General features: G+C 39.3%; 3 protein-coding genes across 4 annotated transcripts in view; 2 read left to right on the plus strand and 1 right to left on the minus strand.

The window, feature by feature from the left end:
• Nucleotides 1-25,901, plus strand: part of Ptp69D (Protein tyrosine phosphatase 69D) — a 42,404-nt gene that overhangs the window by 1,758 nt on the left and 14,745 nt on the right. Inside the window, exons 2-3 of one of the 2 annotated variants that reach the window (XM_067791588.1) lie at nucleotides 6,641-8,391; nucleotides 8,905-9,211. The exons of the other annotated variant lie outside the window; for it this stretch is intronic. Of the exons in view, the coding sequence (XP_067647689.1) occupies nucleotides 6,641-8,391; nucleotides 8,905-9,084 (1,931 nt within the window). The 3' untranslated portion in view covers nucleotides 9,085-9,211. Of the gene's footprint in view, nucleotides 1-6,640; nucleotides 8,392-8,904; nucleotides 9,212-25,901 lie in introns of those variants that run through there. 2 annotated transcript variants of the gene reach the window in all.
• On the minus strand, nucleotides 12,333-13,406 carry LOC137253978 (uncharacterized). Its single transcript, XM_067791590.1, has 4 exons — nucleotides 13,248-13,406; nucleotides 12,960-13,168; nucleotides 12,644-12,896; nucleotides 12,333-12,576 (listed from the first exon to the last, which is right to left on the minus strand). Exons 1-4 carry the CDS (start codon nucleotides 13,306-13,308, stop codon nucleotides 12,401-12,403), a joined length of 699 nt encoding a protein of 232 aa, XP_067647691.1. The 5' UTR covers nucleotides 13,309-13,406; the 3' UTR covers nucleotides 12,333-12,400.
• On the plus strand, nucleotides 16,621-18,155 carry Spase22-23 (Signal peptidase complex subunit Spase22-23). Its single transcript, XM_067791603.1, has 3 exons — nucleotides 16,621-16,867; nucleotides 16,945-17,211; nucleotides 17,902-18,155. The coding sequence occupies exons 1-3, from the start codon at nucleotides 16,725-16,727 to the stop codon at nucleotides 18,029-18,031; spliced, it is 540 nt and encodes a 179-aa protein (XP_067647704.1). The 5' UTR covers nucleotides 16,621-16,724; the 3' UTR covers nucleotides 18,032-18,155.

Consider the following 25,901-nt stretch of genomic DNA (forward strand, 5'->3'; position numbering starts at 1 on the left):
TCTCACCTATCCGCGGCGAATCCAGTTTCACTAACAGACGAGGCTCTGACGACCCCAAGCTCCTCATGGAACTTGGGGGTAGGGAGGGAGGGATGGCCTGAAGGTTTAATGTGGCTACATAAATCGATCCCGAGATGGTCGGGCTAGCAACTTAATGGTGCTATGGTACCGGAGCGTACCGGATTTGTATCCGGCAAAGGACGATCACATCGATAACACTCCCCAAAGCCTTCGGGGAGCAACCTTATCGCTACAACAACAACAACATGCCAGGTTTTGCGAGGCGAAAAAACTAGAGAGATCAGGGAGGTAGCCGTTTATTCTGTTGCAAAGCTCATCGATCTTTGGGCCCGGGCCTGTGGCCATTATTGTGCAGTCATCGGCGTAAGAAACGATAGTAACTCCTGGTGGCGAAGGTAGTTTTCTTCAAGCTTCAGGCTTCAAGCGTCTTGGCTACTGGCGATAGGAGAGATTTTGGGCGATATGACTCCTATGTTAGCTCGTTTCCTAGGCTTTAGTAGCGGGACCACCATGGCCATTTTCCATTTTTCGGGTATGACAAAGGTGGAAAGAGACAGGTTGAAGGCATGTGCTAAATATTTGAAACGCTCTTTCCCTAGGCTTTTAAGCATCGGCATGGCTATGCCGTTGTTGTTGTTGTTGTTGTAGCGTTTAGGTTACTGTTGTTGTTGTTGTTGTAGCAGTGCGATTAGGTTACTTCCCGAAGGCTTTGGGGAGTGGCCCGACTATGAGATGACTATGCCGTCTGGGCCCACTGCTTTGGATGGTTTAGCATGACCGATGGCATCCTCAACCTCTTTGGCGGTGATGGTAATTGCTGACGCGCTGAATTTATGTTTAGGGGCGTGTCTGTTGGCCCTCCGTCTATTTTTGTCGACCGTAGAATGCATTATGCATAGTCGCCAGAAAGCGCCCGCGCATTTTGACATCCATAATCTTCCAGATTACTGACGCTCATAAACCGCAAAAACACAGCCGAATGATTGGGAAATGTTAAAGTCATAGAAAATACTTAGTGATATTGATTTCGGTGCGCTCCGATTCTGTTGTTGTTGTTGTAGCGATAAGGTTACTCCTCGAAGGCTTTGGGGAGTGTTATCGATGTGATGGTATTTTGCCGGATACAGATCCGGCACGCTTCGGTAACACAGCTCCATTAAGGTGCTAGCCCGACCATCTCGGGAACGATTTATATGGCCACATTAAACCTTCAGGCCATCCCCCTTCCCCACCCCCAAGTTCCATGAGGAGCTTGGTGTCTCCAGAGACTCGTCTGTTAGTGAAACGCTCCGATTCTAACATCCTCTGTCCTCTTGCCTCTGGAGCTATTTTTGCAATATCAGGCTAAATAATCTACCAATGAAGCAAAATCTTACCGGGGTTGGTTTTGAACGTTCCAGGTCTTTTTACTTTTCTTTTTATTCAAAAGATATGGTTCGAGCCAACATTGTCGACATAGCAGTCAGCGCGCTCTAAACTAGAATATGAGTTCAAAATTATATTTTATTTTGAAATAATATTTAATCTATAAAAAGTGTGCGTGATAACATACGTATATTGCCTGTTTTTAGCAGGATTATTAGTCGCTGTTGTTGTTGTTGTTGTATTAACGATAAGGACACTGTTGTTGTTGTAGCAATGCTCGCCCCACCTAATATCCGCGACCGATCACAAATTGTCATCAATATCCTCTAACGGGAGTCCAAGGAAACTTGCCGTTTCAACAGGGGTGGACCATAAGGAAAGGGGTGTTAGAGGCGTTGGTTCCACATTACAATTAAAGAGATGGTTGGTGTCATGTGGGGACACATTGCAAGCAGGGCATACATTTTGTATGTCGGGGTTGATTCTGGATAGGTAAGAGTTTAACCTGTTACAGTATCCAGAACGAAGTTGAGCAAGAGTGACACGCGCTTCCCTGGGGAGTATGCGTTCCTCTTCTGCGAGTTCTGGATATTTTTCTTCAAGTACTGGATTCACCGGGCAATTCCCGACATAAAGGTCCGACGCCTGTCTATGGAGTTCACCAAGGACCTGCTTGTGTTTTTCCGCTTCATACGGCTGAGTTCTCAGGTGCCGTATTTCCTCAAAATGCTTACGGAGATGACTCCTTAGGCCCCTAGGCGGTGCTGGTTCGTCAATCAGATGTCTGTTGGGATGCCCAGGTTTCTGGGTATTCAACAGAAACTGTTTGGTCAGCATCTCATTTCTCTCCCTGATGGGGAGTATTCTCGCCTCATTATGCAGATGGTGTTCTGGGGACATAAGAAGACAGCCCGTGGCGATTCTGAGAGCAGTATTTTGGCAGGCCTGTAGTTTCTTCCAGTGGGTGGTTTTTAGGCTTGGCGACCATATGGGTGACGCGTAGCACGTAATCAGCTGGCTAATTGCTTTGTATGTGGTCAAGAGCGTTTCTTTATCTTTTCCCCAGGTACTGCCAGCAAGGGATTTGAGGATTTTTTTACGGCTCTGAATTCTTGGAACAATTGCGGTTGCGTGCGCACCAAAATGTAGATCCTGATCAAACGTCACACCCAAGATTTTGGGGTGTAGGACAGTCGGTAGCGTAGTGCGATCGACGTGGATGTTCAATATGGTCGACATTTGGGGCGTCCATGTTGTAAATACGGTCGCGGAAGATTTAGTCGGTGACAATGCCAGGTTTCGCGAGGCGAAAAAACTGGAGAGATCAGGGAGATAGCCGTTTATTTTATTGCATAGCTCATCGATCTTTGGGCCTGGGCCTGTGGCCATCATTGTGCAGTCATCGGCGTAGGAAACGATTGTGACTCCTTCCGGTGGTGAAGGTAGCTTAGATATGTAGAAATTAAACAAAAGCGGGGATAGGACACCACCCTGTGGCACCCCTTGTTTAATTCTCCTTTGTTTTGATGTTTCGTTTCTGAATTGCACCGATGCCTGCCGACCACCCAGAACATTTTAAAGCTGATGTTATTGATTACTTTCTTTTCAATTAATATGTTTCAGTATTCCTATTACTATATAAATGTTTTTACATGTAGTTTTATTTAAGCCGTAGCGAATTTTTTACAAAAATTTTTGTTATAATGTCGTTGTATTTATAAATTGTTACCATATATTTTTCTATCTCGATAATTTTTGTTTAAGTTGTTACATATCTGTGAGGACTATGTCCGGTAGATAATAATAAATAATAATAATAATAATAATAATTTGCGGTCCACCTTTTAAGGACATGGGGGAAGGGTAGACCCTTCCAGGTCTTGCAGTAACGAGCCATGGTTGACCGTATCAAAAGCTTTTGATAGGTCTAACGCTACGAGTACTGTTCTATGGTGGGGATATTGATTCAAACCGCAATTTATCTGGGTGCTAATGACATTTAGCGCGGAGGTAGTGCTATGGATTTTTCTGAAGCCATGCTGATGAGGGGCTAGCTGCAAATGTGCTTGGAAATAAGGGAGCAAAATGGCTTCAAGCGTCTTTGCCACTGGCGATAGGAGAGATATCGGACGATATGACTCACCTACGTTAGCTGGTTTCCCAGGCTTTAGTAGCGGGACCACCTTGGCCATTTTCCATTTCTCGGGTATGACAAAGGTGGAAAGAGACAGGTTGAAGACATGCGCTAAATATTTGAAACCCTCTTTCCCTAGGTTTTTAAGCATCGGCATGGCTATGCCGTCTGGGCCCACTGCTTTGGATGGTTTAGCGCGACCAATGGCGTCCTCAACCTCTCTAGCGGTGATGGTAATTGGTGACGCGCTGAGTTTGTGTTTATGTGCGTGTCTATTGGCTCTCCGTCTATCTTTGTCGGCCGTAGGATGCATTATATATTGTCGGCAGAAAGCGCTCGCGCATTTTTTCGCATCCTACAGCACCTTATCGCCAAAGGCTATGGAAACTTTGTCTTTGTGCTTAGTCGGATTCGATAAGGACTTTACGGTGGACCAAAGTTTACATACACCGGTAGAGAGGTTACAACCTCTTAGGTGCTCTTCCCATTTCGCCCGCTTGTGTTCGTCCACAAGCAATCTGATGCGTTGGTTTATATCCCTTATTTGGGGGTCGCCTGGATCAAGCTGTCTTATAAGGTCGCGTTTCCTCGCTAAGCTCGCGGCCTCCGCCGGGAAGTGGGGCCGGATTTCGGGAATTCTCCCGGCGGGAATGAAATGTGCCGAGGCGGATTCAATGACCTTACGGAAGGCACGCTCCCCTTGGCGGGCATCAGTCGGGATAGGGAGGGCAGCAAAGCTGCTGTCTGTTGCAGATTTATATTCTTCCCACTTTCCTTTTTTGAAGTTTATGAAAGTGCGTTTTTCGGTGACGATGAAGTCGGCGGTACGCTCGAACGAAATAAGTATGGGCAGGTGGTAGGATGCCAATGTTACCATCGGCTGCCAGTTGACGCAGTTTACGAGTTCTGCGCTCACGATTGAGATATCTGGCGAGCTATGACAGCTTCCTACCATACGTGTGGGGGCGTCTCCGTTTATTGTGCAGAACGTCGTTTCGTCTATTTGATCCGCCAACATCTCACCCCTACTGTCCGCCCGCAAGTTTGAATGCCATAGGTCGTGATGGGCATTGAAATCGCCTAAGATAATGCGATTGTTGCCAGTGAGTAAGGCCTCGATATTAGGGCGGTATCCACTGGGGCAACAGGGGACAGGAGGGATGTAGATGTTGATGATTTCTAGATTTGCATCGCCTGACCGAACAGATAGGCCTTGACGTTCTAAAACATTGTCACTGCGGTCGATGCCAGGATCAAATATATGATATTGCACAGAGTGGTGTATAATAAACTCGAGGCCGCCTCCATTTCCGCTCTCGCGGTCTTTCCTGTGGACATTATAACCAGAGCAGGTCTGCAATGCAGATCTTGCTGTGAGTTTAGTCTCTTGAATCGCAGCAATGCGGATGTTGTGCCGCTTCATGAAATCGACTATCTCCGTAATCTTCCCAGTTAGTCCATTACAGTTGAACTGCAGAATTCTGAAGTGCATGAGGGGTTACGCCGCCACTCTAGGGGTAAGTGAGGGGTGACTACGCCTAGGTTGTGGAAGGCCAGGACGCAATTGCTGTTGTGGCCTTGGGACTGGGCGCTCTTGGGCAAGCATTGGGGTACCCGGATGATTTGGGTTTGCGACCTGGCAACATGGCGCGATGAAACCCGTCGGGGGGTTGCCGTCGCGGAGACCAGAACATCTAGGAAAGTGGCACCACCCAAGGCAGGAGCTGCATTGAGCGGATGTCGCAAACCTATATATTCTGTGCTGGCAGACGGTGCAAACGGAGGCAGGGACTAAGAGTCTGTTTCCCTGACCTGCACGATTGCTGCCAGAAAAGAGGGGGGGAGAAGAAGACGGGGGCAGGGGCTGATGCTCAGCATTGCTACCAGCTCTACTACGAAGGTAGTAGTTATGAGTGGTATCAGCTGTTTGAGTTGTTGGCGCCGTGGGGCGCGAGCAGCAGCGGCTACTTGTTGTGGCTTGCTGAGCAGCGAAGCTGCTGGAAGGTAGTGGGGATACGCTTAGGCGTAGACTACGGGACGCCCTTGGGCGTGAGCAGCAAGGAGCCACAAAAAATGTATAAAAGTTACGTGGACGTCGGGTTTTGGGATCAAGCCCAGAACAACCTGTCCGATGCAACCATCCCTTGCACGAGACACACTGAACAGAGTATGACCGTCCTAAAAAGATTCTTTTCTGGCAAATGCAGCAAAACCATTTCTCAGGACCGGGGTCAGGAGACGGACCCGGATTGGGTTCGATACCTTCCCGGAGTAAGAGAATATGTAGCAGTCCTGCTGCAAGGAGCTGCTGGGAGGATGACAATTTGTGGGAGGGACGAAACAAATTAAATGGGGTCACACTGAAATGACAGTCCTTGGTCGGGAAAAATCCCGAGTCGCTCCGGTACATAGAACCGACTGCCTTGGGAAGCGATAAGGACACTCCCCGAAGGCTTTGGGGAGTGTTTTCGATGTTGATGGTCCTTTGTCGCATATAGATCCGGTACGTTCCGGTAACAAAGCACCATTAAGGTACTAGCCCGACCATCTCGGGAACGATTTATAATTAGTCGCTGTCAGAAGAAGTACATAGTATGTTAAATTTCATTAAAATATATTTCTTTAAATAAAAGATTTTGCAAAAAAAAAAAAACACATGTGACCGTGCCCCTCGGACAAATAGGCTGAAGGATGGAGCGATGGACGATGAGCACTGCATAATTAAATTTTTTTTCGGTTGAGGCTACCGAGTTTTTCGGTTGGCTTAAATAGGATATCGCAAAATGTCCCTCTGGATCCGCCCCTGCTCCTGCCAACTAACTAAGATTGACAGCCACGCTCTCATGAAGTCTCAAACCGACTTTCTAAGTCCGTAGACTGCAAAAATACAATTTCCATAACAGGGCACTGTAAACTGTGATACCATTTGGATAAGTGGGGGTGTGGATATACGACGTGTGTGCTTGCTCAACAGTTACATTTGTCAAAATTGATCACCTTGAAGAGTTTTCAAATAGCGTCGAGGGACCAGCAGAAAAGCTCAATATAACTTTTCGTTATTATATATATATTTTTTTTTATAAAAAAGTCCTGGTTTTCAACTACGTTTGCTGTTTTCAGAGGCCTCTAGAGCGCACATCAAAAAGAATGAACACAAAAAAGGTGATGATGCGGAAGATGTTAACTCCACAGAAAAGCACGATCATTCAGAAACTAGCCGTGACAAATTAACTACAGATGAAATCAACGCCGAGAACAAAAGCGAGCATGATGGTGCAGGTAGCTCAGTTGATACACCCTCGTCCACTCAAGGGAAAAGGAATTTCTCAGACATTGACGAGGATGAATTCGATGATTGTGATGATGTTAGGAAAAAGAAACGAAAGGAGGCTGGTGACAGTGGTAAAGATTCTAAATCTAATGCAACTACACGACTGCCAGGTAGAACGGAAAAATCAATAAAACAAACTTCAGCGGCCAAAAGTTCACCAAATCCTAACAAAAATTCAAATAGCACAGAAAAAGATCAGACAGACATGACAACAACAAAATTAAGTTTTACTAAACAGTTTGAAAGTGATGCAGACGATGATGAATTTAAAATGTCCTCTGATTTATTATATAGTGGCGGCCTAAAAGTACCACCATTAAAAATTGTAATTCCACAGCAAAATTGTTCAATAGATACAGATGGAAATGTATCACGTACTGGAAAAATCAATGCTTCACGTAGTGCTGCTCTCCCATATGTTGTGAGTTCAAATACAAATGATACAGGTGAACGTGGTGAAGCGCAGTGTAGCAGTCCACATCATGAAAGTTCTTGTAAAATTAATAATATGCAATGCAATGCAATGGATGACAAAAATATGAAATTGACAAATGAAGAACAAAAAAATTTACATCGTGTATTACGTAGTTCACATCGTAGTGGCGGCATAACAAGCGCCGAACGTAGCTCAAATAACTCTTCACCACAAATGCAAAGTAGTTCACCATCACCAGCATCATCGTCGAATGCAAATGATGGCAGTGTTACTACAGATTCTACTACCCCAACTACAAATAAGATTACATTTACAAATGTTACTGCAAGTCCCTTACAACAACAAAGTAGCGGTAATACATATGAAAATGAAAATATAGTGAATTTGCCAAGTCCATCAACATCGTCAACATCATCTTCAAAAGAAGTGCAGCACTCACATAGTGTAGAGTTACATCCACGCAAACGTAAAATACGTTCTAAGCATGATGATAATCATAGCAACAATAGCAATCAAAAAAATACTGGTAATCACAGCAGCAATAATAATAATAATACAAATGCAGAAGCATCATCAATTACCGATACGCCGCATTCACATGATTTTCCATTTACAAATTGCTTTCAAATGTATCTCAATATACGTAGACAAATTGAAAAAAAATGGCGTAATATGTATCCGATTAAACCACGACCACCGCAAGGTTACAACGAATATTTATTAAATAAGAAAACTTATTTATTAGCCGGTAATGAAAAGCAATTGGAAGCCACTGTACCCAGCACAATACCGTCTCAAATGCAAGATATATATCGCACACAAGAGAAGAATCGAAATGAATTATTACAACGTCATATTGTAGAACGTGAGAAATTATGTTTGAACGTGGAACAGGAAATGATACGTGTGCATTCGAAGGCAGCGCGGAATATTTCGTGTCAGTCTGTGCCATATTCGGTATGCACTTTGCTGAAGGATGCAGAAGTATATAATATACCGTCAGCGGAGCAAGACGAAAAGGACAAGAATGCGCGTTATCGTTTCAATGGGCGACAGCTATTGAGTTGGTTGCAAGATGTCGACGATAAGTGGGATAAAATAAAGGTTATACATTTGTATATAAGTCCAAGGGGTAATTCCATGTTGAAGTGTTCATTGGTTCCAACATAGCCACTTCTAATTTTCTGTTAACACTTGCCCTCTTATTCATAAACAAAAAAATTAAAAAAAAAAATTTAAAGTTTATTAAGTTTTTTAAAATGATATTTCCATATAAATTTCGCATTATAAGAGCTTTTTAAATCTTTTATTTTTTTATTGATCGTTAACAACGTTATGTAAAAAAAAATATCCTCTGAAAATCAAAAGTTAACAAATTTAAGAAACCATATCCCATCAAAACGTAACACTTAGATCCAATAAAAAAAAACTTCCTGCGTCATATTTTTTAACATCCTTGTTTTCTCCTTTGTTGGCACCTTATGGTTATAACAAATAAATTTCCAAAATTCATAAAAAATCCGACTTGAATCATTGATCTATTAGGCATGGAATCGCCCACACACAACAATGTGTTGCATTATTATGCGTTCAAATATTTAATTTCCTTTATTTTAGGAAGCAATGGTTTTGCGCCATCACAATGAGGCTGAAAGTCTTCACGCCGTTCAAATGATGGACTGGGATATTGCATTAAAAAAACATAAATTATGGGATTATAAATGTGAAAGTGCTATTGATAAGGATCATGTGCCCATTGTACATGTCAGCGATGACTTCGATCTTTTGCCGGCATAAATATACTTTTATCAATACAAAATTAGCACGAAAAATAGCATCCATTAACGAATGAATTAACAAAAAAATGTAATCCACTTACCCATTTTAAAAACTTATAACGAACGGTTGCAGTGAAAACGAGAAACTGCTATAGTACTTACTTACTTAATTAATTGGCGCTTAACCGTCTAAACGGTTATGGCCGTCCAACAAGGCGCGCCAGTTGCTCCTTCGCTCCGCCAACCGGCACCAATTGGTCACACCAAGGGAGTTTAAATCGTTTTCCACCTTGTCCTTCCAACGGAGTGGGGCCGCCCTCTACCTCTGCTTCCATAGGCGGGTTCCGATAGAAACACTTTCTTGGCCGGAGCATCATCTTTTATTCGCATAACATGGCCTAGCCAGCGCAGCCGCTGCGTTTTAATTCGCTGGACTATGTTGATATCTGCGTATAGCTCGTACAGCTCATCGTTAAATCTTCTTCGGTACTCGCCATCGCCATAAATCTTTCGAAGAACTTTTCTCTAGAACACTCCCAAAGCCGCAGGACGGCAGGACGGGTACGATAAGAGACTTGTAGAGTATGATTTTCGTTCGCCGAGAGAGGACTTTACTTTTCAATTGCCTACCTAGTCCATTATTTGCAAGATTTGGCAAGCATTTATTGGCAAGATTGATTCTTCGCTGGATTTCAGTGGTGATGTTGTTGCTAGTGTTCATGCTGGTTCCCAAATAAATGAAGTCTTTTACTATTTCGAAATTATGGCTGCCAACAGTAGCGTGGTTGCCAAGGCGGGTATGCGCTGACTCTTTGCTCGATAACAGCAGGTACTTCGTTTTGTCCTCATTCACCATCAAACCCATCTTTACCGCTTCTTTTTCCAGTTTGGAGTAAGCAGAACTAACAGCGCGGGTGTTTAGGCCGATGATATCAATGTCATCAGCATAGGCCAGTTATTGCATGCTTTTATAGTATATTGTTCCAGTGCGGTTAAGTTCTGCAGCTAGTATAATTTTCTCCAGCATCAAATTAACGAAATCGCACGATAGGGGATCACCCTGTCTGAAATTAGTTTCGAACGGCTCGGAGAGGTCCTTCCCAGTTCTGACTGAGCTGATGGTGTTGCTCAACATAATTTTGCCAGCCGTATAAGTTTTGCGGGGAAACCAAATTCAGACATAGCGGCATATAGGCAACTCCTTTTCGTGCTGTCGAAGGCGGCTTTAAAGTCGACACAGAGGTGATGTGTGTCGATTCTCTTTTCACGGGTTTTTTCCAAGATTTGGCGCATTGTGAAAATCTGGTCGATGGTAGATTCACCAGGTCTGAAGCCGCACTGATAAGGTCCAATCCGCCGGTTCACGGTGGGCGTCAATCTTTCGCACAATACACTTGAACGGACCTTATATGCGATATTAAGAAGTCTGATTCCACGATAGTTGGTTCATTTTGCAGTATCCCCCTTCTTGTGGACTGGGCAAAGAACACTTAGATTCCAACCGTCGGGCATGCACTCGACCGCCCAAATTTTGCTAAGAAGCTGCTGCATGCGCCTTACCAACACCTCGTCGCCGTACTTGAATAGCTCCGCAGGCAATCCATCAGCGCCCGCGGCCTTGTTGTTTTTCAATCTGGTTATTGCTATTCTAACTTCGTCATAATCGGGCGGGGGGGACATATATTCCACCATCATCGATTGCGGGATCGGTTTCTTCCTCTCTGCGCGGTGAATTGCTGCCACCATTTAGGAGAGCAGAGAAGTGTTCCCTCCATAATCTAAGCATTCTCTGGACATCAGTTACAAGGTCGCCGTCTTCGTTCCTACAGGAGTATGCCCCGGTCTTAAAACCTTCCGCCTGTCGCCGTATTTTTTGGTAAAATTTTCGGGCGTTATTCCTGGTGGCTAGCAGCTCAAGCTCCTCGCACTCACGCCTTTCTGCTTCTGCTTTTTTCTTCCTGAAAGGCGTCTCGCTTCCCTTTTCAACTCACGATAGCGTTCACACACTCCTCTTGTCGCGCTCGCTTTTAACGTACCCCGGTGGGCAGCGTCTTTTATTTCGGTTGCAACGCGGCATTCTTCATCGTACCAGTTGTGTCTGGGCACAAAAGAAGACAGCACGTAGCGGTTCTGAGGGCAGTGTTTTGGCAGGTCTGTATTTTCTTCCAGTGAGTAACCTTTAGGCTTGGAGACCATATCGGGACGAATAGCATGCAATCGGCCGGAAAATAGCTTTGTAAGTGGTAATGATCGTTTATTTGTCTTTACCCCCAAGTGCTGCCGGCAAGAGATTTGGTAATTTTATTACGGCTCTGAATTTTAGGTACTATTGCGGTTGCATGCTCTCCAAAATGTAAGACAGTCGGTAACGTAATGCCATCGACGTGGCTGTCTAATATGGTCTACATTTGCCGTGTCCTCATCACTGATAAGCTCTATTAGGGTCGTAAGACATACAAAATCAATGGTAAGTGTTCAGAAGTACAAAACGATTCAGAAGTGGTATAGTAAAATTATTGATAATTGAGCTGTGTTGTGGTCAACAAAAATAGAAGCTACGGTTGAGAGTAATAGACGTAATATATGATGGTACGCACCGATCCAGTGTTTTTTACTGGCATATATACTCATTGGCCCTTATATTTAAAACAGCTTGTCTCAGTATTTTTAATATAAAGCCAAAGCACAATTGCACTTGAAATGCAACTAGGAAGTGAATAATTGATGTAATTGAGATTAATTAGAATCAAAAATGAATTCACGATTGTTTTTACAAGATTTTTAACACTAAACTCAGCGGTTACCGCTTTTAGGGTCTCGTTTTAAGTTTGCTCCTAAGCTTTAAAAACGCTCTATCATAATACTTAAGAACACCCTGCTTCAAATTTTTTTTTTTCAAGAATAGGGCAGTCTAGACCCAAATTGTGAAATAGATCGTATGTGCACAAATTCTGAGCTAATTCGTTCTACAAATTCCTGAGCGGGAGCATTCCCCCTTCACAAAATCATACAAAAAGAGACTGCTTGAAGATTTGCTTCCGATCCAGCAGCTTCAGAATTTCATAAAGCATTACTAGAACACTGTGGCTAAATGTGAAGATGCATAACTTCACCTTCACTGACAAATAAGCATAATCTTCAAAAAATAATACTGATATTCAGAATCTCCTCGTCCGGGCGGGAGCCGCCAATGCACGCTCAATAGAGAAGAGAATGAAGTTTAAAAAGTAATTAATAATGGTGAAAGGGTTCTTAGTAAATGCACGATTTTTGTTTATATGCTCATACAACTATTATTCTCCGTAAATTTAACTTGAAGAGATATTCTATCACATTTAATCTTCGCTCATCATTTTAATAAAGAGCTCTGCTAGTTTTTCTGCTTCATCAAGCATTTCATCTCTTTCCAAATTTGATGATATCCTCTTGAAATTATGCATGCTTGTAATTAAATTTTCAAAATCCTCCAACTGCTCCTCCATTTGAGCATCGGACAATTCCGGATTTTTACCTTTAAAGGAACAATGTTGTTTACAGATATTTAACAAAGAAAAACTGTATTAAGAAAAATTACCAACCTGGCACTTTAATGTCTGACCAGATATTATTTTTTAATATTTCGATGATTTCAATGTAGCCTGCATTTTTCTGATCATCTTTATTGCAAAGTTCAATTACATCGAATTGAAATTTACAACTTTCTTTCACACTTTCGTAAGTCAGGCCATGTTTAGGATCATCTAAGAGTTTACTTGTCAGTAATAGGCCTAATTCAATGCCGTGTTTGATCAATAGTTGACACAAAGAGGGTAGCTCTTCCTTGAACGATTTCTATATTAAATAATTTACGCGAATTTAAAGTTATGTTCAGCTAAAAATTTCATAATAAATTACATCATCTGGTTCAAAATAAATCATTAACATCTCTGTGACTTTTAAAATATCTTCGGGCAGTTCATTAACATTCCCATCATACGGCAGCAGTGAAATTGTATTTTCATAATACTTCGTATTAAGATCACATAAATATGTTAAATATGTTGACTGACCTAAAGAAATTGTTTCCGTATTGTCTATAGGATTTCCACTGGTTCCGAGTATATCTAAAGAAATTGCGTATGTACGTATATATATTTATATTAGTTTATAGTCAAGTTAAATTGTCCATTCTCTACAAAATACCTATTGCTATTTTTTCTGGCGTTCGGTCGCCTATTGATGTCACAATTACAATTGGTTTCATTTTAATTGATATTTAGAGCCTTTTTTATTTATTTATTCTACGCCCCAAATGTTTACGTTTCCAATGCAACAACTTGACTTAAAATTATTTCGTTTCCATGTACAGAATGATGCAGATGTTTAATGTCTTATGAACCATTGTGAATGATGACAAAGTGTGGGGATTCAAGGGGTTGTGTAGCGCAATATATAGCTTCTCCAACCCAATTGTCAACCTCACCTTCGAGCGGCGAATCCCGTTTCACTAACAGACGAGGCTCTGGCGCCCCAAGCTCCTCATGGAACTTGGGGGTGGGGAGGGAGGGATGGCCTGAAGGTTCAATGTGGCCATATAAATCGTTCCCGAGATGGTCGGGCCAGCACCTTAATGGTGCTGTGTTACCGGAGCGTATCGGATCTGTATCCGACAAAGGACCATCACATCGATAACACTCCCCAAAGCCTTCGGGGAGTAACCTAATCGCTACAACAACAACAACAACATGACAAAGTGTGATCTCTTCTGCATAAACGTCAAAATTCCAAAGTGATTGGATCACCTGATTCGTATTTGACTATCGCTGTCTCATTCTGTATCTCTTTCTATCACCCGCTGAAGATAGGCGCCGCCTTATTGAACAGCCTGTCAAAACGCTGAAAAGTAGCCATATTGAACAGCCTATCAGGCAGTTGACAGATAAGAGATCACACTTTATCATCATTCACAATGTTATGAACGTTAAAAGAACAGAAGGAATTGGCCCATTACTGAGGCAAATTGACATATTGATTATGATGCCAGATTGTATGCGCTAAATGGAGTATAATCGCGGCTAAGTTGCCAAGTCGAAAGGGCCCATTACTCATACTTAGAATAGAATTGACTTTACTAGAGAACTGTCACTTACAGTTATGTTAAATGAACATTGCATGTTACTGATTACTCAAAGCTTGGCAACACTTGATTTAAAAGTCTGTTGAATTTTGATTTTCTATGTAATTTCTAAGTGGCGTTTACATTTTGGGATGCCATTTGTTTGTTTCCATTTCATTTTGTTACTGATTACTCAAAGCTTGGCAACACTTGATTTAAAAGTCTGTTGAATTATGATTTTCTATGTAATTTCTAAGTAACGTGTACATTTTGGGATGCCATTTGTTTGTTTCCATTTCATTTTGACATTTTGTCATTCAATTTACATTTATTTAAAAATAAATTGCGAAGCTGATTATGATGCCAGATTGTATGCGCTAAGTGGAGTATAATCGTGGCTAAGTTGCGAAGTTTACGCCAAGTCAAGTAAGTCTATACTAAGTATCAGTAATGGGCACTTTAACCTCCTTTTTCAGTGCGAGTTTGAACCCCAGTTAAGCCCCCATTACTGATGCTTAAGCCCCCATTACTGATACTTAGCATAGACTTGACTTGACTTGGCGTAAACTTGGCAACTTAGCCACGATTATACTCCACTTGGCGCATAAAATCTGGCATCATAATCAGCGTTGAAATTTATTTTTAAATAAATGTCAATTTGTATGACAAAATGTCAAAATGAAATGGAAACAAACAAATGGCATCTCAAAATGTAAACGTCACTTAGAACTTACATAGAAAATCAAAATTCAACAGACTTCTAAGTCAAGTTAAGTTTTGAGTAATCAGTAACATGCAATGTTAATTTAACTGAACTGTAAGTGACAGTTCGCAAGCCAAATCAAGTCTATGCTAAGTATCAGTAATGGAGCCTTTAGCATAGACTTTACTTGGCGTAAACTTGGCAACTTAGCCACGATTATACTCCACTTGGCGCATACAATCTGGCATCATAATCAGCGTTGAAATTTACTTTTTAAATAAATGTCAATTTGTATAACAAAATGTCAAAATGAAATGAAAACAAACAAATGTCATAAATGTAAACGTCACTTAGAACTTACATAGAAAATCAAAATTCAACAGACTTCTAAGTCAAGTTAAGTGTTGCCAAGTTTTGAGTAATCAGTAACATGCAATGTTCATTTAACAGAACTGTAAGTGACAGTTCTCAAGTCAAGTCAAGTCTATGCTAAGTATCAGTAATGGAGCCTTTACAGTTGACAAGAGTTTAAAAGTTCAAAGGTAACTTATAACCATAAGCTTATGAAAATCAATGTAATCGAATAATGGTGCCATTCCATAACGCTAACGACATAACAATACCATAGCCAACCAATTGGATTTTGGTTTTTCGCCATATCCATAACCTAAAATTATTAGAGTTGGTGAATTTAATAACGTTTTGTAGATCTTATTCATGGTTTTGGATACGTCATGACTAAGAGACTTATTTTTTGTGGAATATGTTTCTAATTTTTTGCGTTTTCTTCATTTTTATGAAATTTTCACGATTTTTAGGTTAACATTAGCCGTGTTTTTTAACACGCGTATATCCGTTTACGCTTAAACTTTATATTGACTGCTAAGAGACAAACTATAAATACACCTCTGAAATTGCTGCGCATAAATTTTGTCCTACTAAATTTCAATACGCATTATACTCAGATGTAACTGAAATATGTGTCTTTGTTTCACCCTGTACACTAATTCTATGTATTATATGTGTGTCCACAATTCATCGCAACTGATTCAGCTATATGTTATACCCTATGGCCATCAGAGCGTTGCGTCTCCGCTTTTCGGTACACCCTGTTGCTGTAGCTAGTTGTTTTACCACAGCCGCTAGATGGGTCTCCTAAGCATTATCTAAGCGAAGATAGGCGTTTTTTAACACGCGCAAACGAAACGTATACGCACGTGTTAAAAAACACGGCTATTAATCGATCACATTGGCGATGGTTGTGGATATGGGTATGGTTACGACTATGGTGTTAGGGTTAAGGAAATTTAATTGGCCCTTAACCTTGCCAGTGCATATTTTCCACTTCTAGAACCCAAAAGTGTGCGTGTACACGATTCATTGCAATTGATTCAGCTATAGGTTATAAACTTTGATAGGTGTGTATTTCCGCTATTAAGCACAACCCGGTTTGTAGAGAGTTATTTAACCACAGAAAAGTTATAAAGACATCGATTTCCAGTTTTTACTAATTTCAAGAATGAACTTTCTTTTATAATAAATAGTTAAAAAAATGTGTTTTTTTTCGAGTAGGGGTCTTTTATCACGGCGTGACATATGTGATTTAGCTGAAGTTCGTCAAAACGATAAAAAGTGCGAGGCGACGCAACTCAACAAAGCGTTCTACGTATTCGGCTTGCGGAAAGTTTTGGGTATTTTTATTTTCGTACGAAGCACTCTGCATTGTACCAAATCCGTTCATATTGCAAATTCAATGCATTTATAGAATTTGTTGGCAATCCGCGTTTCTTTTCTACGTGTCAAACGATATATTGGGATACGTGTAGTTAAATAAATTAAATCTAATATTTTTTTTATAAAAATGCATACCGTTTTAACACGTGGAAATGCTACAGTTGCATATTCGTTAAGCGTACTAGCTTGCTTAACATTTTGTTGTTTTGTTTCAACTGTCTTCCTGGATAACAAGGCCGCAGCACGAGTCAACACTGTGAAGGTGCTAGTGTGAGTATAGTTTTTATTGTACTAGCAACAATACAAATAGTTTAATTTACAATTATATACTTTAATTGCTTATGCAGGAAAAATGTACCCGACTATGGTGCTGATCGTGAAGAACACGATTTGGGATTTCTCACATTCGATTTAGAGACCAATTTAACTAGCCTCTTCAATTGGAATGTTAAACAATTGTTCCTCTATTTGACGGCGGAGTATAAAACAAAAAATAATGCACTTAACCAAGTTGTACTGTGGGATAAAATCATTTTACGTGGTGAAAATTCTGCTTTAGATTTCAAAAATATGAATACAAAATATTACTTTTGGGATGATGGCAATGGATTGAAGTAAGTAATGGGTAGACTATACATTATGGGTTCTATGAAGAGGGTTGGGGGTGGTGGCAGGGGGTGATCCCCGGATCCTAAAAACACCGCCCCCACCCACAGGAGGCTTATAATTTGATCACAATAATGCATATAAAGTTTCCAAAAAAATTCAAGAAAGTGCAGTGATTTGCGCAAATATGGTGATAACAGACTTCAAAATAAAAAAACGACTCAATCTATGGGGAAAACGAAAATTTTGATAACTTTATAGATAAGAGACTAACTTAGGATGGCGAAAATGGCCCTAAAAGTAAAAATTGTATCGTAACACAACACTTTAACGCACTGTTGAGTGAATTTGAGTCAGTAATTTGACGTAAATCCCAAACTTTGAGTGGATAAAAGATACCCAACGGTGCGTTTAGAAAGTTATCTCTCAACGACTTACCAAGGATTGTGTTTGCTGAAAGCGCCCATTAATTGCATATAATTCTTGCGTGTATATTGTTGAGATTTTGCAATCCGTGCACCATATCGCTATAGTTTATTAAAAGCCCAAGTACTCAATGCCAAAATTAAGTAAATAGATATTGTTACATCTTAAAATTGTTTTCTTATGGATATTTAAATTCTCATTTACGTCAATTGAGTTATGATTTGAAACTATAGATGCATATGTTACCAAATTTAATACTTTTCCCATTCCAGAAACAACAAGAATGTCACCTTATACTTATCGTGGAATATAATTCCAAATGCTGGCCTCTTGCCCATTACCAGATCTCCCGACATGCATACGTTCAAATTCCCCTCTGAATATGCAACAGCTGCTGTTTAAAAATTAACAGAAATTATGCAAATTCAAATTGCTTAAACAAAATCGTAGATTTATGTAAATTTAGTTATTGCATTAATGTAATATTTGTCATAATTTGAATCTTTAATATAAAAACCAAATATTATGATTGTTTGTTGTTGAGTAAAGCGTAAGGGGGCAAGTCGCGGAAGCTTTGTTAAACAGTCCAACGACAAATCACGTAAGATTGCGCATGTAAACATTAGATCAGCTGTTTTTATGACGTATGAATTGACTCTTCCTTTAGCTCTTTTTCTCGCTCTTTTTTTATTCGCTCAAGAGTCAAATATGACGTAGATGCGCAGAACGAAGCAATTTTGCACTCGTGAATGCGCAATCTGGGTAGGTGATTTGTGAGTTCAACCTTGAGCTGTAACATGAACCATGTTGTACTATCAAAGAGGATAAATACAATCAGCCCTATTCTGCATTTCGACTTGGATTGGAATTTTTTCGATGTGGCAATTTTGGTATTCTGTGTTCCAATCTCTTTCGATACAACTTCGAATCGTTCGATTTTTTGTATTCTGCATTTCGATCGTAGTTCCCTTCTTCTAAGTTGCAAATTAATTGGCGGAAAAAATATTTTCTTTTTATTTTTTTATTAATTTATAACAGAATTTTAACAAAAATGTAAGTAAAACTTGTTAAGAAACGTAGAAGGCTTGATGATGATTGTTTTTTATATGTTTCCAGGTCAAAAACAACATGTCGATGTCGAAGTCCTTGGACGTATTTGCCCCGCAAAAGTATCTAACACATACTTGAAAGCATCCTTGTTAAGTCGAAAGTTTTTTTGAACCTAAATAAGAAAATAAAATGGACTACACAAATCTCGCAATATTTGCCTTTCCATTCTCGCCTGGCAATTTTCGTATGCGTTGCTTTCCAACTCCATAAATGATGCCGCGGCTATTGATTCCATTATAACAGACAGCTATAATTTGTGTCTGTTCGTTGGGTCCAGTGTCACGTACACGTTGCTTTGGTTCCCGATGGTGGCCCTAGCTAGCTCAGTACATTTGGCAGGCCGTGGTTCTCAACCCGCCATCTTGGAACCGGACGCACACATATATTTATTTACTTCCGTTCAACCTCTTCGGATCCACTTACCCACCGCACAACAGGAATCCCACCCAACCTTGGACCGCTCGCATCATGTAACCTATTCTGTGGTCACCCTGATGCCATGCTCCATACTCCTACTTACCTCCTTATCATTCCATCCTTACATCCCGCCCCAAAAGAAATTAGCAAGCCATACTACTTCCCTTTCCACTTCAATGACGCATTTTAATGAACATAATCTTAAACTCTATACACGAATGAAATAAAATCTCATATAAAAAGAATCAAGCTTCGTTTAAATTAAATAATATTTTTTTTTTTTTAACCACTTAATTTACATATACATGCATTCAAATTTGAGTTTAACACATATGGGTTTTTTTCTCGCAAAAAAATGTATATATATATATTTACACAGACATATAAAAGTAAAAAATAAACGTATGACAACAGTATTTCTGAACGTATACAAAAAATATAATAAACCAAAAAAATCAAAATGTGCACATAAATTCCGTATAAAAAAATAAAAAAACATCTATGACAAATATTCTTTTGGGACCATGTTCCTGGGTCTTTCCGTCGCCAAAATCACCAAACTCTTATCTACTCAACTGGAGTTATGCAAAAAAAGTAGTTTTAAACACACCCTAATGCCTGCCTAAAAGAGCTCTTTTATGTGGGGATTGGGGGGCTTATTGGTGCAGGGTTTATACCCTCTTTCAAAAAAAGGTAAGACAAAAAAAAAAAACAGTCTAAATCGTTTTGGTATGTCTTGTGACTGATAGACACCTTACAATTTTATAGAATTTTCGATCTACTATGAACATTACGTTTAAGACTAAAACGAATAAGTGACTCGGATACATGTCAAGGCACATCCATGTGATATTCAAATTTTATAACATTTACAATTTGGGATAAAAAAAAGCAATTTTAAGACTACCCTGACTCGTTTGTTAATTTTCTATCTACCATAAAAAGCTTTTGTACAAATTACATTATGGTGAACTTTTTTGCTGAATGCTATAATGAGGTAGGTCGCTCCAACGTTAGGGTAAACGGCTAGGTGAATAAACAAATCCAATTGGACGCAGCTTTCCGAGACGCAAATAAAAGGATTTATTGGTGATGAAATGGTAATACCAAAATCGTGATGAGATGCAATTACAATTTTTGCTTGATAAAAATGTTGTAGGGTTTTGATAGATCGGAGATCGAATTGTATCGGATTTGTAGGCAATGACGCTGAGTTTGTATAAAATGATGTCGAATATGTAGAAATAATATGGACTTTGTACAAAAATGGTGTTGATTTTATAAAAATGGTGATACTCGTAACAATTTTGATGTTGTAGTTGCAAAAAGAATTATTGCATTTGTAAAATTTGATACCGAATTCGTAGAAATTCGTAGTTTTCGTAAAAATTCGTGATTTGTAAAAATTGTGATTCGTAATAAATGTGATTCGCAAAAAAACGTGATCCCCTGGCGCTTTAAAAAGGCTTCACTGGCCACCTCCGGTTCCCACTACGAGAATGAAATCTCAATTAGCGCCAATTAAATTCTTTAATTAAGGCTCCCAAGACCGATTTGGCGTTCACGCGCCTTATGTCACACATACATTAATATTATATTGCCCTCATACCTACACGCAATATGAAACGAATGTATCCGCAAAATTTTATTATTTTAATCAAAAAGAAAAATCAAAGAGATAGTAAATTTTTAGAATTTGGGATTACGCAAAAAAACAATGCTTGAGTGGAAATCTTCACCCAGGAAAATCCGTGCCTGCGGATTTATTGAAGAGGCTGGTGACCGAAGTCAAAATTGAGGTCGCGTGAACCCCAAACGGCGCGAAAGTCTAGATGATAAAAAAAAATCCTTTAGCATTTAAGGACTCACCTGATTATTAAATATTCCACATCTCTATGCCGCGAGGAATCCTGTCCTGGTGGTTGGGTTTTGTGTCGCCCTTTTCCTTACCGATTATAGACCGAAACCGCGCTTAGAATTGAAGGCAATTTGCCTTATATCAAAAACTATAGAATTATTATTTTCGGCACTACACTGACCCTTTCTGGGTCTCCGCGCACAGGGAATTTAAAAAAAACTTAAACACACACAAAATTTCAAGGGTATCTTCCTTTCAGAAAAGCGGCGCGCACACTTTAGCTCGATATGCTGCTATATTTTACTTTACTTTTGTTCCCCTTCAGTTACCCCCTTTTATACTATCCGAACCGCTGAAAAGAACCGTTTCCTTATGCCGTTTCCCACGGTCTTCCTTTTGTCTATTGCAATCATTACCACCCTATATCTATCCCTGTCCTTATTCTCACCATATCATGCCCGTCCATCTGGCAATCTTCAACCTAAAGCTTTTTACATCGTTGTGAACTTATGTGAATTCACAATGGTGTTTTTGGGACATTTCATTTGACATTTCTCGTGTTTACCTTTTTGGTAAGCACAATTTTATAAATTTTTATTATGGTGTAAAGTTTAGGTGCGAGGTCGATTGTTACCTACAAAAGGTCAAAAAGGTGTCCCACGACGCGTATTAATCTCGAGAATAATATTCCGAAGGCGGAAAATAAAAATTGTATCTCTGTCCGGAGATACTTGCAGTGGAAGTTGGTGATTTTTAGGTGATTGTTGTTCTATTGTGCAATACCCAACAAAAAAACTGTGAACATAAGTGCTTTGTGTGGATATAGTTTTGGTCTCAAAACCGGTGTTGGACCCACCCAGGGTGTTGTTTTATAAGTGCGGTCGAAGGCTGCTAACGTGGAAAAGCGTTCTGCGCAAATATCTTGTGGATACCACCCCCGGTTTAGGAGGAACCCGCTGGTAACTTTTCGGTTTTTTTTTGTTTTTTTGTTCACATATTTTGAACGAGCGAAACATTTATTTCAATATTGCTGTTTTAACAGCGTACTCCACCTCAACATGTGAGGCTCCCTACATCAAAGCGGGCCAAGGTGTGAGTGACGCCCAACGCGGGGACGACCCACGACCTGACACCAGTTATATGCCAAAGCAAGCTGCCGGCGTAGAGGAAGGTGAAGCGAAAACGTAAACAATCCTTGCGGAAAGAATAAATAAACCTTTATAAAGTATTTTATAATAATAATAATTTATTTATTTACGGTCTTTAAGACCTAGTTCAAGGTAAAAAAAAAATATATATATATAAATAAATTGTATACATTACATGCTTAATGACTTACAGTATAAAAATAATTTTGCTTTAAACTTATTAATATTTTCACAGTCTTTTATCGCATTTGGTAATTCATTGTACATTTTATAACCTATATATTCTAAAGTCTTCTTCGCGAACTCCGTTCTTACTCTAGGCAGTCTTATATTTCCGCTGCTTCTAGTTTCATAGTTATGTATTTCATGATTAAAATGTATTCTCCCGTTGAGATAATTCGGTGTTATTCCTAATTTCATATGATGTATAAATTTCAATGTGAAATAATATATCGACTGTTTTACACTGAGCCAGTTTAACATATTTAGCATTGTTGTTTTTGGTGTTCTAAGCGAACATTTTAAAATTAATCGCATTGCCTTGTTTTGTTGTATCTGCAGTTTTTTTAGTTGTGTGTCATTTGCTAATAGCAGGATTGTTGGACAATAGATAAAGTGCGGTTCAATAATTGATCGATACACTAATAATTTGTGTCGTTGACTAATATATTTACAAGTTCTGTACATAAAACCAATTTTTTTTGCAATTTTGTTTTCTAAATAACTTATGTGTTCTCCAAATCTAAGGTTTTTGTCGATCCAGACTCCTAGGTATTTGATCTTGTCTACTTGCTGAATTTCAACATTTCTTATCTTCAGAGTAATATTGCTAAGGTTATTGGCACCCATAATGCTTTGATTTTTGCAAAATATCATACTTTTGGTTTTATCCACGTTCACTTTCAACTTTCTATGGCATAGCCATTTGTAGAGGGAGTCTAAGTCTTCTTGCATTTTCGATACCGCAAAGCCCGCACTTCTTTCACTAATGGTTATCAATGCATCATCCGCAAATAGTCGAATATTGCAATATTTCAAGCATTCTTTAATATCGTTAATATATATTGTAAACAATAGCGGTGCCAATACTGAACCTTGCGGTAGCCCAATATGTACATCAGCAACCGGTGAAACTGCACTTCCAATTATCGTCTTCTGTTTTCTATTACTCAAATAGCTTCTGAACCATTCCAAGGATTTTCCTCTTATCCCATTATTAAACATAACATTCAGCAGTTCCTCTCTATCCACAGTTTCAAAAGCACGTTTTAAGTCTAAAAAGACTGAGATCACAACTTTCTTATCAGTTATATCCTCTTTCCATTCCGCAATAACCATATTCAGTGCGGTTTCGCAAGAATGGCTTTTCCTAAACCCAGATTGTTCAGGTATAATAATTTGGTATTTATCTAGATATGCCACTAATTGATTTTTAACCACCGTTTCCATAATTTTTTCATCTGCGGGTAGCGTATTAATTGGGCGCAGTTCCTCTGGCCTTACTGTATTTTTGACTTTTTCCGCAGGTACTATAGTTGATACTTTCCAGCAATTTGGAACAATGCTACTGTTTATAGATTCATTTATTATATCTTTGTAGAAGTGAGCAATGTAAATCATGGCATCTTTAAATACCCCCTCCGACAAAAGCTTTTTTCCACCATATTTGTTTCTAAAAGATTTAGTAATGTTCATTATATCATCTAACTCTACGTCGGTGAATTGAATTGCTAGTGCAATGAAATCCGCATCCTTAAAATTCAGAAAATGTCAACTATATTCGTGCAGGAATCCGTTTTAACAAAACTTGGTGGCTACGGCAGGGAATTGCCCAAAGGACGACAAAAACACACTTACAATTATGAAAGCACTTCACTCAAAAAAATATAACACTGCGGCAATATATTCTATTGCTTTTTTTGGTACAAAATGGCGTGGATAATAAAATATAAACGTTTTTCAGTGTTTTTTACAAATTTTCTTTAATTTATTTTGTTCCAATGTTCACACATTCCGTACCAACAGCTGATTTCGAAAAATCATTTGCTCTTCCTCTTCTCTTTACGATTCCGTCGTAATGCAGAATACCAAACTTCGATTAAAGCGGAGCGTAGAACGGGAACGTAATCGAAATGCAGAATAGGGGTGAATAAGAGCCGTCACTCGTTATTTTTTTGGCATTTACTCGATGTATACTGAGGGGTAGTCGCTACTTTTTTTTGGGCGAGATGTTTATAAATGTCTTCTATGGGTTTTGGTTTACCGTCGTAACGATAAACAGCTGATTACGTTAGGGATATGACTACAGCGATACGACAAACGGCACCAATGACTCCAGCTTTACAACAAACGCCAATCTACATGCGACTTTTGGTTCAACTTGCCGTGGCCTTAGTTGCCGATGGCTGACCTTGGATGCTTTAAAGCCGCAGTTGAAATAATAATCAGGTACTTCGGCAAAATAAGGAACAGTGGCAACTAAGCCTTTTCATTGAAAACAACATTGTGAAACAAAAGATTCATATTTAATATCAAACATGGAAATGTACCTGAGTATTTAAATAAAAATATAGCATTAGTTGAGCAAACTCACAACATAAATACGAGGAGCAAACATAATTTCAAATTGCCGTTTTTTAGAACTGAAATTGATCAACAGAACATTTTCTACAAGGGTCTGAAAAGTTACAATGATCTGCCTATGGATATAAAAAGTTGCAACCAAATAACAGTATTTAAAACAAAATTATTGAATATTGTAAAACCTTAGCTATAAGATAAAAAACTGTAATATTTTCAAATTTACGAATTAGGCTTCTGGCCGTAATAAATAAATAATCTAATCTAATCTAATAACGGAAATATACAACACTGCCATTTTGCCACATAATTTATTTCGGTATCTAATGGTTCACTTTTTTCACAAGAAAGTTGGTTTTAATTGTGTTTTTATGCACCAAATTTTCAAACTAAAAACAAAATTTTCATGTGTCAGAAAAAAATTAAGAAAAAACGGCCGAATGTCAAAAAACCTATCGAAACACAAACTGGCTGGTTTGTTTTTAATGAACAAGATTGTATTTTCGTTAGTTTTTTGAAATATAGTTTACACATTTACACCAGTATTGAAGCTGTATTAGGAGGGAGTGCGACAAAAAATTGAAGATAAAATACAAGAAAAAATACATGAAAATACAGTAGTGTCATATAGGTATAAATACGGGCACCGCTTTTGAAGAAACCAAGCCTTTACATTGATTTCCATAAGGTAGGTTCGATCAGCTATTTTATCTGGTTATGGTTTTATGGTTATAAGTCACCATTAATTGCCCTGTCATATCTAGCAGCAGCAGCACTACGGGACGCGGTCACGTGCTACAATGTTGATGAAATACGCAAAAAGTCACGCCGTTACCGCACGCACATTAAAAGCCGCGGTACAATGACATTTTCCATATAGATGCGTTTAACACAAGCTGATGCATTCCAATAACATCGCCACAATCAACCAAAATGTTGCCTTTGTAAATATGAAGGAACTTCAGACTTGGCAATTGAAGTTTATTACACCTTGCCCATTCACATACAAAATTTCGCGAAGCACTGATGTAAACATTCTTGCAACCAAAATGCTTGCTAACATATTTTGTGTCGTATTCGATTGTTATATTTCAGTTTTTAATTGTGAAAAATGTTAGAAAATTTACCAACCAGTGGGAAAAATAATTTCACTTGCAAA

Source organism: Eurosta solidaginis, chromosome 5, assembly GCF_040869045.1.
Source record: "Eurosta solidaginis isolate ZX-2024a chromosome 5, ASM4086904v1, whole genome shotgun sequence".
Lineage (NCBI taxonomy): Eukaryota > Metazoa > Arthropoda > Insecta > Diptera > Tephritidae > Eurosta > Eurosta solidaginis.